Raw genomic sequence first — 16,961 nt, forward strand, 5'->3', positions numbered from 1 at the left:
TACGTGTGCATTATATACCTTTACACGTGTCTGTATATTATATACGTGTGCATTATATACCTTTACACGTGGCTGTATATTATATACGTGTGTACAGTATTATATACCTTTACACGTGTCTGTATATTATATACGTGTGTATTATATACCTGTACACGTGGCTGTATATTATATACGTGTGCGTTATATACCTTTACACGTAGCTGTATATTATATACGTGTGCGTTATATACCTTTACACGTGGCTGTATATTATATACGTGTGCGTTATATACCTTTACACGTGTCTGTATATTATATACGTGTGCATTATATACCTTTACACGTGTCTGTATATTATATACGTGTGCATTATATACCTTTACACGTGTCTGTATATTATATACGTGTGTATTATATACCTTTACACGTGTCTGTATATTATATACGTGTGTATTTATATATCTTTACACGTGTCTGTATATTATATACGTGTATTATATACCTTTACACGTGGCTGTATATTATATACGTGTATTATATACCTTTACACGTGTCTGTATATTATATACGTGTGTATTATATATCTTTACACGTGGCTGTATATTATATACGTGTGTATTATATACCTTTACACGTGGCTATATATTATATACGTGTGCATTATATACCTTTACACGTGGCTGTATATTATATACGTGTGTATTATATACCTTTACACGTGGCTGTATATTATATACCTTTACACGTGGCTGTATATTATATATGTGTGTATTGTGTACCTTTATACGTGGCTGTATATTATATTTGTGTGTATTATATAACTTTACACGTGGCTGTATATTATATACGTGTGCATTATATACCTTTACACGTGGCTGTATATTATACGCCTTTACACGTGGCTATATATTATATATGTGTGCATTGTGTACCTTTATACGTGGCTGTATATTATATTTGTGTGCATTATATACCTTTACACGTGGCTGTATATTATATACGTGTGCATTATATACCTTTACACGTGGCTGTATATTATACGCCTTTACACGTGGCTGTATATTATATATGTGTGCATTGTGTACCTTTATACGTGGCTGTATATTATATTTGTGTGCATTATATACCTTTACACGTGGCTGCTTAATGTAAGCAGAGATGTTGAACGTTGATCCCAGTGTTTGCATCTGTGGTTCATATCATGTGAATGATAGATTGCAAGCTCTGTGGGTGAGAGTAGCATTGTGCGTGTGAGTCACCGTCCGACCTTTATACCACATCTTCCACACGTCAGATTCTTCAGCTCAGCAGATCCTGCTTATCTCAGCTGATAAGAGCCCAGCTGTGCGGGGAACATGTGTGTGTGTACTGCGGGGTATAAAGGAGCCACCGCTGCCAGGGCACAGAGCAGCACACAGCAGCGCAGAGCAGCACACAGCAGCGCAGAGCCGCAGGAGCAGCACAGAGCCGCAGGAGCCGCACGGTAAGAGCCCGACATTCTCCCCTGGGACTGAGGCGGAAACCTTGGGGACCCAGAATACCCACTGCAGAGCATATACACAGGTATATGCGTGTGTGTGTATACAGCGGGGTATATGTGTGTGTGTATACAGCTGGGTATATGTGTGTGTGTGTGTGTATACAGCGGAGTATATGTGTGTGTGTGTATACAGCGGAGTATATGTGTGTGTGTATACAGCGGGGTATATGTGTGTGTGTGTGTGTATATACAGCGGGGTATATGTGTGTGTGTGTGTGTATATACAGCGGGGTATATGTATTTGTGTGTGTATATACAGCGGGGTATGTGTGTGTGTGTATACAGCGATATAATATGTGTGTGTATACAGCGGTGTGTGTGTTAACAGCGGGGTATATGTGTGTGTGTGTATGTGAGTGTATACCGTGGGGTACATGTGTGTGTGTATACAGCGGGATATTTGTATATGTGTGTGTGTATATAGCGGGGTATGTGTGTGTATATACAGCGGGGTGTATGTGTGTGTGTGTATACAGTGGGGTGTATGTGTGTGTGTGTATACAGGGGGGTGTATGTGTATACAGTGGGGTATATGTGTGTGTGTGTATACAGCGGGGTATGTGTGTGTGTATACAGCGGGGTATGTGTGTGTGTATACAGTGGGGTATATGTGTATATGTGTGTGTATACAGCGGGGGGATGTATACAACGGGGTACGTGTATGTGTGTGTATACAGCAGGGTATGTGTATATGTGTGTGTATACAGTGGAGTGTGTGTGTATATACAGTGGGGTATATGTGTGTGTATTCAGCGGGGTATGTGTGTGTGTATACAGCGGGGTGTATGTGTGTGTATATACAGCGGGTATGTGTACTGATGCAGTGGCCGTTATTCGAATACTTCACGCGTTTTATACCTCGGAATCCCCATGTCATGGCGCGTGATTTCTTCCAACCTTACCGCCTTTAGACGCGAGTGCAGGTGAGTGCAGAACATGGCATTTTAGTGTTCTGATTTTTAAACACCTGAAATGACACAGTAGCACAGTAATGTACACATTACAATTCATTCATTTCTGCCACGGATACGCAAAGAATTGCACCCAAAGAAACAGAATCCAGGAAATTCAAACAAATCAACCGCGATAAACACGGGTGTCTGGTGTGATTGGCGGCGTGAATGCCGCGTGAAATACAGCAGATCAAACGAAAACGGCTCTGTGAAATGTTCGAATAACGGCCTCTGCATCTGTATATGTGTGTGTGTGTATACAGCCTGGTATGTGTGTGTCTGTGGGTATACAGCGGGGTATATGTGTGTGTGTGTGTATATACAGCGGGGGGGTATACAGCGGTGTGTGTATGTGTGTATACAGCGGAGTGTGTGTGTGTGTGTATACAGCGGGGTGTGTGTGTGTATTCAGCGGGGTGGTGTATACAGCGGAGTATGAGTGTGTGTGTGTGTATACAGCGGGGTATGTGTGTGTGTGTGTATATACAGCGGTGTGTGTGTGTGTGTGTGTATATACAGCGGGGTATGTGTGTGTATACACAACGGGGTATCTATGTTTGTGGGTATACAGCGGGGTATATGTGTGTGTGTGTATACAGCGGGGTATGTGTGTGTGTATACAGCGGGGTATATGTGTGTGTGTATACAGCGGGGTATGTGTGTGTGTATACAGCTGGGTATATGTGTGTGTGTATATACAGCGGGGTATATATATGTTTGTGTGTGTATACAGTGGGTTACGTGTGTGTATACAGCCGGATATATATATATATATATATATGTGTATACAGCGGGGTATATGTGTGTGTGTATACAGCGGGGTATATGTGTATGTGTATACAGCGGGTATATATATATATGGGTGTGTGTGTGTATATATATACAGCGGGGTACATGTGTGTGTGTGTGTATATATACAGCGGGGTATGTGTTTGTGTATACAGCGGGGTATACGGTATGTGTGTGTATATACAGCGGGGTACATACAGTATGTGTATGTACACAGCGGAGGTATATGTGTGTGTATATAGCGGGGTATATGTGAGTGTGTATACAGCGGGGTATATGTGTGTGTATATAGCGGGGAATGTGAGTGTGTATACAGCGGAGGTATATGTGTGTGTATATAGCGGGGTATATGTGAGTGTGTATACAGCGGGGTATATGTGTGTGTATATAGCGGGGTATATGTGAGTGTGTATATAGCGGGGTATATGTGAGTGTGTATACAGCGGGGTATATGTGTGTGTATTTGTACACAGCGGGGTATATGTGTGTGTATACAGCGGGGTACGTGTGTGTGTATACAGCGGGGTATATGTGTGTATGTGTATATATACACAACAGGGTATATGTGTGTGTATATACAGCAGGGTATATGTGTGTGTGTGTATATACAGCGGGGTACATATGTTCATGTACTCAGCGGGGTATATGTGTGTGTGTGTACACAGCGGGGTATGTGTGTGTACACAGTAGGGTATATGTGTGTGTGTACACAGTGGGGTATATGTGTGTGTACTGCGTGGCATATGTGTGTGTGTATACAGCGGGGTATATATGTGTGTGTATACAGCGGGGTATATATGTGTGTGTATACAGCGGGGTATATATGTGTGTGTGTATACAGTGGGGCATATATGTGTGTGTACTGCGTGGTATATGTGTGTGTGTGTGTGTGTGTGTGTGTGTATACAGCAGGGTATATATGTGTGTGTATACAGCGGGGTATATATGTGTGTGTGTATACAGTGGGGCATATATGTGTGTGTACTGCGTGGTATATGTGTGTGTATATATACAGCGGGGTATATGTGTGTGTACATACAGCAGAGTATATGTGTGTGTGTATGTACAGCGGGGTACATACTGTATGTGTATGTACACAGCGGGGTATGTGTGTGTGTGTATACAGCAGGATGTGTGTGTGTGTACACAGTGGGGTATATGTGTGTGTGTATATAGCGGGGTATATATATGTGTGTTTGTATACAGCGGGGTATATGTGTGATTGTGTACACAGCGGGGTATATATGTGTATGTATACAGCGGTGTATATGTTTGTGTATACAGCGGGGTATATGTGTGTGAGTGTGTGTGTGTGTACACAGCGGGGTATATATGTATATGTATACAGCGGTGTATATGTTTGTGAGTATCGGGTGTGAGTAACACAGGTGTGAGTATCGGGTGTGAGTGACACAGGTGTGAGTATCGGGTGTGAGTAACACAGGTGTGAGTATCGGGTGGGAGTAACACAGGTGTGAGTATCGGGTGTGAGTAACACAGGTGTGAGTATCGGGTGGGTGTAACACAGGTGTGAGTATCGGGTGTGAGTGACACAGGTGTGAGTATCGGGTGTGAGTGACACAGGTGTGAGTATCGGGTGTGAGTGACACAGGTGTGAGTATCGGGTGTGAGTGACACAGGTGTGAGTATCGGGTGTGAGTGACACAGGTGTGAGTATCGGGTGTGAGTGACACAGGTGTGAGTATCGGGTGTGAGTGACACTGGATTGGTGCTGACACTAATAATGGTTTTGTTAATAAAAGCTGCGCCCAAATGTAGTTTTCTTGAGTCTTGTTGGGTAAAAAATTGGATTAAAGAGCCTGGAGGGGTGAGCTCGAGACCCCCGGCGTGACGCCCCCACTCCCCCTGCGTGACTCCCCCACTCCCCCGGCGTGACTCCCCCACTCCCCCTGCGTGACTCCCCCTGCGTGAAGCTCCCTGCGTGACTCCCCCACTCCCCCTGCGTGACTCCCCCACTCCCCCTGCGTGACTCCCCCACTCCCCCTGCGTGACTCCCCCACTCCCCCTGCGTGACCCCCTGCGTGAAGCTCCCTGCGTGACTCCCCCTGCGTGACTCCCCCTGCGTGACTCCCCCTGCGTGACTCCCCCTGCGTGACTCCCCCTGCGTGACTCTCCCTGCGTGACTCCCCCTGCGTGACTCCCCCTGCGTGACTCCCCCTGCGTGACTCCCCCTGCGTGATGCTCCCTGCGTGACTCCCCCTGCGTGACTCTCCCTGCGTGACTCCCCCTGCGTGACTCCCCCTGCGTGACTCCCCCTGCGTGACTCCCCCTGCGTGACTCCCCCTGCGTGACTCCCCCTGCGTGACGCCCCCACTCCCCCTGCGTGACTCCCCCACTCCCCCGGCGTGACTCCCCCACTCCCCCTGCGTGACTCCCCCTGCGTGAAGCTCCCTGCGTGACTCCCCCTGCGTGACTCCCCCACTCCCCCTGCGTGACTCCCCCACTCCCCCTGCGTGACTCCCCCACTCCCCCTGCATGACTCCCCCACTCCCCCTGCGTGACTCCCCCACTCCCCCTGCGTGACCCCCTGCGTGAAGCTCCCTGCGTGACTCCCCCTGCGTGACTCCCCCTGCGTGACTCCCCCTGCGTGACTCCCCCTGCGTGACTCTCCCTGCGTGACTCCCCCTGCGTGACTCCCCCTGCGTGACTCCCCCTGCGTGACTCCCCCTGCGTGACGCTCCCTGCGTGACGCTCCCTGCGTGACTCCCCCTGCGTGACTCCCCCTGCGTGACTCCCCCTGCGTGACTCTCCCTGCGTGACTCCCCCTGCGTGACTCCCTCTGCGTGACTCCCCCTGCGTGACTCCCTCTGCGTGACGCTCCCTGCGTGACTCCCCCTGCGTGACTCCCCCTGCGTGACGCTCCCTGCGTGACTCCCCCTGCGTGACTCCCCCTGCGTGACTCCCCCTGCGTGACTCCCCCTGCGTGACTCCCCCTGCGTGACTCCCCCTGCGTGACTCTCCCTGCGTGACTCCCCCTGCGTGACTCCCCCTGCGTGACTCCCTCTGCGTGACGCTCCCTGCGTGACTCCCCCTGCGTGACTCCCCCTGCGTGACTTCCCCTGCGTGACGCTCCCTGCGTGACGCTCCCTGCGTGACGCTCCCTGCGTGACGCTCCCTGCGTGACGCTCCCTGCGTGACGCTCCCTGCGTGAAGCTCCCTGCGTGACTCCCCCTGCGTGACGCCCCCACTCCCCCTGCGTGACTCCCCCACTCCCCCTGCGTGACCCCCTGCGTGAAGCTCCCTGCGTGACTCCCCCTGCGTGACGCTCCCTGCGTGACTCCCCCTGCGTGACTCCCCCTGCGTGACTCCCTCTGCGTGACTCCCCCTGCGTGACGCTCCCTGCGTGACTCCCCCTGCGTGACTCCCCCTGCGTGACTCCCCCTGTGTGACTCCCCCTGCGTGACTCCCCCTGCGTGACGCTCCCTGCGTGACTCCCCCTGCGTGACGCTCCCTGCGTGACGCTCCCTGCGTGACTCCCCCTGCGTGACTCCCCCTGCGTGACTTCCCCTGCGTGACTCCCCCTGCGTGACTCCCTCTGCGTGACTCCCCCTGCGTGACTCCCCCTGCGTGACTCCCCCTGCGTGACTCCCCCTGCGTGACTTCCCCTGCGTGACTCCCCCTGCGTGACTCCCCCTGCGTGACGCTCCCTGCGTGACTCCCCCTGCGTGACTCCCCCTGCGTGACTTCCCCTGCGTGACTTCCCCTGCGGGTGACTCCCCCTGCGTGACTCCCCCTGCGTGACTCCCTCTGCGTGACTCCCCCTGCGTGACTCCCCCTGCGTGACTCCCCCTGCGTGACTCCCCCTGCGTGACTTCCCCTGCGTGTCTGTTACAGGTCGGGGACCCCAGTCTGCAAACATGAAAAGCCTCGTCTTAACCTTCGCACTGCTGTTCCTCACAGGTAAATCTCACTATAACACACACAGCTCTCTCTCACTATAACACACACAGCTCTCTCTCACTGTAACATGCACAGCTCTATCTCACTGTAACACGCACAGCTCTCTCTCACTATAACACACACAGCTATCTCTCACTGTAACATGCACAGCTATCTCTCACTGTAACACGCACAGCTCTCTCTCACTGTAACACGCACAGCTCTCTCTCACTATAACACACACAGCTATCTCTCACTGTAACACGCACAGCTATCTCTCACTATAGCACACACAGCTATCTCTCACTGTAACACGCACAGCTATCTCTCACTGTAACACGCACAGCTCTCTCTCACTATAACACGCACATCTATCTCTCACTATAACACGCACAGCTCTCTCTCACTGTAACACGCACAGCTCTCTCTCACTATACCACACACAGCTATCTCTCACTGTAACATGCACAGCTATCTCTCACTATAACACACACAGCTATCTCTCACTGTAACACGCACAGCTATCTCTCACTGTAACACGCACAGCTCTCTCTCACTATAACACGCACATCTATCTCTCACTATAACACGCACAGCTATCTCTCACTGTAACACGCACAGCTATCTCTCACTATAACACGCACATCTATCTCGCACTATAACACACACAGCTATCTCTCACTGTAACACGCACAGCTATCTGTCACTATAACACACACAGCTCTCTCTCACTGTAACACGCACAGCTCTCTCTCACTATAACACACACAGCTATCTCTCACTGTAACACGCACGGCTATCTCTCACTGTAACACGCACAGCTATCTCTCACTATAACACGCACAGCTATCTCGCACTATAACACGCACAGCTATCTGTCACTGTAACACGCACAGCTATCCCTAACTGTAACACGCACCGCTATCCCTCACTGTAACACGCACAGCTATCTCTCACTGTAACACGCACGGCTATCTCTCACTGTAACACGCACGGCTATCTCTCACTGTAGCACGCACGGCTATCTCTCACTATAACACACACAGCTATCTCTCACTGTAACACGCACAGCTATCTCTCACTATAACACACACAGCTATCTCTCACTGTAACACGCACAGCTAGCTCTCACTATAACACGCACTGCTATCTCTCACTATAACACGCACTGCTATCTCTCACTGTAACACGCACAGCTATCTCTCACTATAACACGCACAGCTATCTGTCACTGTAACATGCACAGCTATCCCTCACTGTAACACGCACGGCTATCTCTCACTGTAACACGCACAGCTATCTCTCACTGTAACACGCACGGCTATCTCTCACTGTAACACGCACGGCTATCTCTCACTGTAGCACGCACGGCTATCTCTCACTGTAACACGCACAGCTAGCTCTCACTATAACACGCACAGCTATCTCTCACTGTAACACGCACAGCTATCTCTCACTATAACACGCACAGCTATCTCTCACTGTAACACGCACAGCTCTCTCTCACTATAACACGCACATCTATCTCTCACTATAACACGCACAGCTCTCTCTCACTGTAACACGCACAGCTCTCTCTCACTATACCACACACAGCTATCTCTCACTGTAACATGCACAGCTATCTCTCACTGTAACACGCACAGCTCTCTCTCACTGTAACACGCACAGCTCTCTCTCACTATAACACACACAGCTATCTCTCACTGTAACACGCACAGCTATCTCTCACTATAACACACACAGCTATCTCTTACTGTAACACGCACAGCTATCTCTCACTGTAACACGCACAGCTCTCTCTCACTATAACACGCACATCTATCTCTCACTATAACACGCACAGCTATCTCTCACTGTAACACGCACAGCTATCTCTCACTATAACACGCACATCTATCTCGCACTATAACACACACAGCTATCTCTCACTGTAACACGCACAGCTATCTGTCACTATAACACACACAGCTCTCTCTCACTGTAACACGCACAGCTCTCTCTCACTATAACACACACAGCTATCTCTCACTGTAACACGCACGGCTATCTCTCACTGTAACACGCACAGCTATCTCTCACTATAACACGCACAGCTATCTCGCACTATAACACGCACAGCTATCTGTCACTTTAACACGCACAGCTATCCCTAACTGTAACACGCACCGCTATCCCTCACTGTAACACGCACAGCTATCTCTCACTGTAACACGCACGGCTATCTCTCACTGTAACACGCACGGCTATCTCTCACTGTAGCACGCACGGCTATCTCTCACTATAACACACACAGCTATCTCTCACTGTAACACGCACAGCTATCTCTCACTATAACACACACAGCTATCTCTCACTGTAACACGCACAGCTAGCTCTCACTATAACACGCACAGCTATCTCTCACTGTAACACGCACTGCTATCTCTCACTATAACACGCACTGCTATCTCTCACTGTAACACGCACAGCTATCTCTCACTATAACACGCACAGCTATCTGTCACTGTAACATGCACAGCTATCCCTCACTGTAACACGCACGGCTATCTCTCACTGTAACACGCACAGCTATCTCTCACTGTAACACGCACGGCTATCTCTCACTGTAACACGCACGGCTATCTCTCACTGTAGCACGCACGGCTATCTCTCACTGTAACACGCACAGCTAGCTCTCACTATAACACGCACAGCTATCTCTCACTGTAACACGCACAGCTATCTCTCACTATAACACGCACAGCTATCTCTCACTGTAACACGCACTGCTATCTCTCACTATAACACGCACAGCTATCTCTCACTATTACATGCACAGCTATCTCTCACTATAACACGCACAGCTATCTCTCACTGTAACATGCACAGCTCTCTCTCACTGTAACACGAACAGCTATCTCTCACTGTAACACGCACAGCTATCTGTCACTGTAACACGCACAGCTATCTGTCACTGTAACACGCACAGCTATCTGTCACTGTAACACGCACAGCTATCTGTCACTGTAACACGCACGGCTATCTCTCACTGTAACACGCATGGCTATCTCTCACTGTAACACGCACAGCTATCTCTCACTGTAACATGCACAGCTATCTCTCACTATAACACGCAGAGCTATCTGTCACTGTAACACGCACGGCTATCTCTCACTGTAACACGCACAGCTATCTCTCACTGTAACGCACGGCTATCTCTCACTGTAACACGCACGTCTATCTCTCACTATTACACGCAAGGCTATCTCTCACTGTAATATGCACGGCTATTTCTCACTACAACACACACCTGTCTCTCGCCCCCTTGCAGGGACCCAGGCGCGATACTACTGGCAGCAGGATGAGCCCCAGTCGCCCGCCCAGCACGCCCGGGAGGTGATAGAGAGTTACCTGAACAAACTGCGCGATGTTGGGCGAGAAGCCGCAAGCCAAGTGGAGTCATCCGACATCGGCAAACAGCTCGAGTGAGAGACCGTACCATGCCCCTCCCACTGCAGGGTGACACAGGGGAGCTGCCCCTCCCACTGCAGGGTGACACAGGGGAGCTGCCCCTCCCACTGCAGGGTGACACAGGGGAGCTGCCCATCCCACTGCAGGGTGACACAGGGGAGCTACCCCTCCCAAAAGGGAGCTGTCCCCCCCCATCCCACCGCAGGGTGACACAGGGGAGCTGTCCCTCCCACCGCAGGGTCACACAAGGGAGCTGCCCCTCCCACTGCAGGGTGACACAGGGGAGCTGTCCCTCCCACCGCAGGGTGTCATAGAGGAGCTGCCCCTCCCACTGCAAGGTGACACAGGGGAGCTGTCCCTCCCACCGCAGGGTCACACAAGGGAGCTGCCCCTCCCACCGCAGGGTGACACAGGGGAGCTGTCCCTCCCACCGCAAGGTCACACAGAGGAGCTGCCCCTCCCACTGCAGGGTGACACAAGGGAGCTGTCCCTCCCACCGCAGGGTCACACAGGGGAGCTACCCCTCCACAACAGGGTCACACAAACACGAGGGAGCTGCCCCTCCCAGCGCAGGGTAACACAAGGGAGTTGCCCCTCCCACCGCTGGGTCACACCGGGGACTTGTCCCTCCCACCGCAGGGTGACACAGGCACAAGGGAGCTGCCCCTCCACTGCAGGGTCTCACAGACACAGACACAAGGCAGCTATGGGTAATGTAGTCTGCCCTTCCCACTGTAGGGTTACAAAGTGTCAACGATAGAATGGACCTATGGCCCATAGAGTCTGTCCCTCCCACCGCAGGGTGATACAGACACATGGGAGCTATGGTCCATAGGGTTTGTTCCTCCCATCGCAGGGTGATTCAGACACAAGGGAGCTATGGCCAATAGAGACTGTCCCTCCCACCGCAGGGTGACAGCGTGAGGAAACAACCTAGTCACTTCCTCCTGTCCATACAATGACACAGAATCTCCCATTAGTGACCTCTTGACCATCACACGTGACCATTGTATGATGTCTCTATCTCCTCCTATCCCAGCCTGAAGATCACAGAGAGGTTTGACTCCCTAAGCACCAACGCCTTGAACCTGAAGAAGCAGTTGGACCCCTACGTACAGAACATTAGGGAGCAGGTGGCCAAGGAGCTAGCCAAGGACCTCCCTCTGGTCAAAGAGAAGATCCGTCCCATCCTGGAAGGTTTCCAGAAGCGCTGGTCTGAGGAGGTGAAGGCTTATCAGGAAAAACTGGCCCCACTCGGAACCGAGCTGCAGAAACAGACCAAGGAGAACCTGGACGCCTTTTCCAAGAGGCTGCTTCCAATCGCTGAGGAGATAAGGGACAAAATGCGCACTGAAATGGACTCCCTGCGCTCCAGCATGTCCCCTTACAGTGAAGAGATCCGGCAGAAGTTGGTCCAGAAGCTGGAAGAGCTCAGAGCCAATGCTGGACCCAGAACAGAGGAGTACAGAGCCCAGGTGTCCCAGCACATTGAGGTCCTGCGCGAGAGATTTGGACCTCTGGTCCAGAACATAAAGGACCGTCTGCTGCCCCATGCAGAAGAAGCTAAAGCAAAGCTGTCCAAACTGCTGGACGCTGTGCGGGCTAAACTGGGCCAGGCTGCCTAAATCTGGCCCCTTCCTACCAGGGACTGTATGAAGACATCTCCCCATGTATCTCTCCCCACCACTCTAACCGCTGCCGTACCCAGGACCACACTAACATGGAACATGCTAACATGGAACATACTAACATGGAACATGCTAACATGGAACGTACTACCATGGAACATGCTAACATGGAACGTACTACCATGGAACGTACTACCATGAAACGTACTAACATGCTGCTAGCACCTCCGGGCCTTACTGGGTTCCACCTCCCCTCTCCAGGGAAGCAAATAATAATAATAGCTCTGGTTATTGTTTACAGAGTACACCCTGAGGAGCACTCCTCGCCCATCTCACTGTGTCACATGAGGAGCGGCCCACACCCTCTCGCCCATCTCACTGTGTCACATGAGGAGCGGCACACACCCTCTCACCCATCTCCCTGTCACATGAGGAGTGCTCCTCGCCCTTTCGCCCTCTCGCCCATGTCACTGTGTCACATGAGGAGCGGCCCACACCCTCTCACCCATCTCCCTGTCACATGAGGAGTGCTCCTCGCCCTCTCGCCCATCTCACTGTGCATTGCTTCGGTTTGAAAATAAAATCCATTGTTAAATTACTTGGTTTTGTTTTTGGGATTATTAAATTTCAAACTAAAGCACAATAATGTCCCCAGACTGAGATGGACTCGTGTCCTCGCACCCTCGCTCCTCACTCCTCGGCTCTATGTGTCCTCGCTCCTCGTGTCCTCGCTCCTCGTGTCCTCGCCCCTCGTGTCCTCGCTCCTCGTGTCCTCGCGCCCTCGCTCCTCGGCTCTGTGTCCTCGCTCCTCGTGTCATCACTCCTCGCGTCATCACTCCTCTCGTCATCGCTCCTCGCGTCATCGCTCCTCGTTCCTCGGCTCCATGTTTCCTCGTTCCTTGTGTCCACGCTCCTCGTGTCCTCGCGCTCTCGCTCCTCGGCTCCATATGTCCTCGCTCCTCGTGTCCTCGCTCCTTGGCTCCATGTGTCCTCGCTCCTCGTGTCCTCGCTCCTCGTGTCCTCGCTCCTCGGCTCCATGTGTCCTCGCTCCTCGTGCCCTTGCTCCTCATGTCCTCGCTCCTCGGCTCCATGTGTCCTCGCTCCTCGGCTCCACGTGTCCTCGCTCCTCGTGTCCTCGCTCCTCGTGTCCTCGCTCCTCGTGTCCTCGCTCCTTGTGTCCTCGATCCTCGTGCAATCGCTCCTCGTGTCCTCGCTCCTCGTGCCCTCGCTCCTCATGTCCTTGCGCCCTCGCTCCTCGGCTCCATGTGTCCTCGCTCCTCGCGTCCTCTCTCCTCGTGTCCTCGCTCCTCGTGACCTCGCTCCTCGGCTCCATGTGTCCTCGCTCCTCGTGCAATCGCTCCTCATGTCCTTGCACCCTCGCTCTTCGGCTCCATGTGTCCTTGCTCCTCGTGCCCTCGCTCCTCATGTCCTTGCACCCTCGCTCTTCAGCTCCTCGTGCAATCGCTCGTGTCCTCGCTCCTCATGTCCTTGCGCCCTCGCTCCTAGGCTCCATGTGTCCTCGCGTCCTCGTGTCCTCGCTCCTCGTGTCCTCGCTCCTCGGCTCCATGTGTCCTCGCTCCTCGTGCAATCGCTCCTCGTGTCCTCGCTCCTCGTGCAATCGCTCCTCGTGTCCTCGCTCCTCGTGCAATCGCTCCTCGTGTCCTCGCTCCTCGTGCAATCGCTCCTCGTGTCCTCGCTCCTCGTGCAATCGCTCCTCGTGTCCTCGCTCCTCGTGCAATCGCTCCTCGTGTCCTCGCTCCTCGTGCAATCGCTCCTCGTGTCCTCGCTCCTCGTGCCCTCGCTCCTCATGTCCTTGTGCCCTCGCTCTTCGGCTCCATGTGTCCTCGCTCCTCGTGTCCTCGCTCCTCGTGCCCTCGCTCCTCATGTCCTTGCGCCCTCGCTCTTCGGCTCCATGTGTCCTCGCTCCTCGTGTCCTCGCTCCTCGTGTCCTCGCTCCTCGTGTCCTCGCTCCTCGTGTCCTCGCTCCTCGTGCCCTCGCTCCTCATGTCCTCGTGCCCTCGCTCCTCATGTCCTTGCGCCCTCGCTCTTCGGCACCATGTGTCCTCGCTCCTCGTGCCCTCGCTCCTCATGTCCTTGCGCCCTCGCTCTTCGGCACCATGTGTCCTCGCTCCTCGTGCCCTCGCTCCTCATGTCCTTGCGCCCTCGCTCTTCGGCTCCATGTGTCCTCGCTCCTCGCGTCCTTGCTCCTCGTGTCTGTGTCCTTGCTCCTCATGTCCTCACTCCTCGTATCTCCTCGTGTCCACGTGTCTTCGCTCCTCGTGTCCTCGTTCCTCGTGTCCTCGCTTCTTGTGTCACACACACTGTATCACACAGTTCCTAGAGGGGTTGCTCAGACATACTGTGTCACACTGTTCCTAGAGGTATTCACACACTGTTTCACACTGTTCCTCGAGGTGTTGCTCAGACACTCTGTGCCACATTGTTCCTAGAGGTTTTCACACACTGTTCCTAGAGGTATTCACACACTGCATCACACTGTTCCTAGAGGTATTCACACACACTGTATCACACTGTTCCTAGAGGTATTCACACACACTGTATCACACTGTTCCTAGAGATATTCACACACTGTATCACACTGTTCCTAGAGGTATTTACACACACTTCTATCACACTGTTCCTAGAGGTATTCAGACACACTGTAGCACATTGTTCCTGGAGGTATTCACACACAGTTTCTAGAGGTATTTACACACACTGTATTACACTGTTCCTAGAGGTATTCAGACACACTGGCCCACTGTTCCTTGAGATATTCAAACACACTGTAGCTAGGGTGACCATTCGTCCCGTTTTTGCCGGGACAGTCCCGGTTTTTGCTGGGCTGTCCCGGTTGACCGTCCGTCCCGGGAATGTCCCGTTTTCCTCCCTAATGCGCGGGGGTGTCGGCAACAGTGCGCAGGGGTGCGCGGGGAGAGCGAGCGGCGGCGCCGAGGAGGAAGATGCGGCAGCCAGGTAGTATTTTTTTCCTGTTAGAATGCCGGGGGGCTGGGCTTAGAGAGTAGAAGCAGGGGATTGGTTGGAGGTCAGAGGATCTCGGGGGCAGGGCTTAGTACCGGGGCGGATGGAGTGAGCTGCTTCTCAGTGAGAGAGAAAGGTAGGTGTGTGTCTGTGTGTGTCCTGTCTGTGTGTGTGTGTGTCCTATCTGTGTGTGTCCTGTCTCTGTGTGTCTGTGTGTGTCCTGTCTCTGTGTGTGTGTGTCCTGTCTGTGTGTGTGTGTCCTGTCTGTATCCTGTCCTGTCTGTATCCTGTCCTATCTGTGTGTGTGTGTGTCCTGTCTGTCTGTCTGTGTGTGTGTCATAGGAGGAGCTGAGGGGAAGGTATGAGGAGGGGGAGATATGAGGAGCTGAGGGGAAGGTATGAGGAGGGGGAGATATGAGGAGCTGAGGGGAAGGTATGGGGAGGGATGGGGAAGGTATGAGGAGGGCAGGGGAAGGGACGGGGAAGGTATGAGGAGGGATGGGGAAGGTATGAGGAGGGATGGGGAAGGTATGAGGAGGGATGGGGAAGGTATGAGGAGGGGTGGGGACAGTATGAGAAGGGATGGGGAAGGTATGAGGAGGGGTGTGGAAGGTATGAGGAGGGGAGGGGAAGGTATGAGGAGGGATGGGGAAGGTATGAGGAGGGATGGGGAAGGTATGGGGAAGGTATGAGGAGGGATGGGGAAGGTGTGAGGAGGGATGGGGAAGGTATGGGGAAGGTATGGGGAAGGTATGAGGAGGGATGGGGAAGGTATGAGGAGGGGAGGGGAAGGTATGAGGAGGGATGGGGAAGGTATGAGGAGGGATGGGGAAGGTATGAGGAGGGATGGGGAAGGTATGGGGAAGGTATGGGGAAGGTATGAGGAGGGATGGGGAAGGTATGAGGAGGGGAGGGGAAGGTATGAGGAGGGGAGGGGAAGGTATGAGGAGGGATGGGGAAGGTATGAGGAGGGATGGGGAAGGTATGAGGAGGGATGGGGAAGGTATGAGGAGGGGTGTGGAAGGTATGAGGAGGGATGGGGAAGGTATGAGGAGGGGAGGGGAGGGGAAGGTATGAGGAGGGATGGGGAAGGTATGAGGAGGGATGGGGAAGGTATGGGGAAGGTATGGGGAAGGTATGGGGAAGGTATGAGGAGGGATGGGGAAGGTATGAGGAGGGGAGGGGAAGGTATGAGGAGGGATGGGGAAGGTATGAGGAGGGGTGGGGCAGGTATGAGGAGGGATGGGGCAGGTATGAGGAGGGGTGTGGAAGGTATGAGGAGGGATGGGGAAGGTACGAGGAGGGATGGGGAAGGTATGAGGAGGGATGGGGAAGGTATGAGGAGGGATGGGGAAGGTATGAGGAGGGATGGGGAAGGTATGGGGGAGGGGAAGGTAGGAGGGGGGAGGGGAAGGTAGGAGGGGGGAGGGGAAGGTATGAGGAGGGATGGGGTAGGTATGAGGAGGGATGTGGAAGGTACGAGGAGGGATGGGGAAGGTACGAGGAGGGATGGGGAAGGTATGAGGAGGGGTGGGGACAGTATGAGGAGGGATGGGGAAGGTATGAGGAGGGATGTGGAAGGTATGAGGAGGGGAGGGGAAGGTATGAGGAGGGATGGGGAAGGTATGAGGAGGGGAGGGGAAGGTATGAGGAGGGGAGGGGAAGGTATGAGGATGGGAGGGGAAGGTATGAGGAGGGGAGGGGAAGGTATGAGGAGGGATGGGGAAGGTATGA

The 16,961-nt window shown here is 52.9% G+C and overlaps 1 protein-coding gene across 2 annotated transcripts; it reads left to right on the forward strand.

Annotated features, from left to right (window-relative positions):
- The first annotated feature begins 1,311 nt into the window (after positions 1–1,311).
- LOC142497023 (uncharacterized) lies at positions 1,312–12,843 on the forward strand. Of its 2 annotated transcripts, none has more exons than XM_075604242.1 (4): positions 1,312–1,465; positions 7,120–7,185; positions 10,478–10,631; positions 11,657–12,843. In XM_075604242.1, exons 2-4 carry the CDS (start codon positions 7,143–7,145, stop codon positions 12,240–12,242), a joined length of 783 nt encoding a protein of 260 aa, XP_075460357.1. In that variant the 5' UTR covers positions 1,312–1,465; positions 7,120–7,142; the 3' UTR covers positions 12,243–12,843. The 2 variants fall into 2 exon arrangements, with proteins under 2 accessions (XP_075460357.1, XP_075460356.1); XM_075604241.1 differs by having other exon boundaries at positions 1,413–1,545.
- Positions 12,844–16,961: the final 4,118 nt, after the last annotated feature.

Source organism: Ascaphus truei, chromosome 6 (assembly GCF_040206685.1).
Source record: "Ascaphus truei isolate aAscTru1 chromosome 6, aAscTru1.hap1, whole genome shotgun sequence".
In the NCBI taxonomy this organism is placed as follows: Eukaryota; Metazoa; Chordata; class Amphibia; order Anura; family Ascaphidae; genus Ascaphus; species Ascaphus truei.

Coding starts and splice junctions, on each gene's coding strand:
- LOC142497023 (XM_075604242.1), top strand. CDS start 7,143: ATGAAAAGCCTCGTCTTAACCTTCGCACTGCTGTTCCTCACAG. Junction 7,186..10,477: donor CGCACTGCTGTTCCTCACAG/GTAAATCTCACT, acceptor GCCCCCTTGCAG/GGACCCAGGCGCGATACTAC. Junction 10,632..11,656: donor GACATCGGCAAACAGCTCGA/GTGAGAGACCGT, acceptor CTCCTATCCCAG/CCTGAAGATCACAGAGAGGT.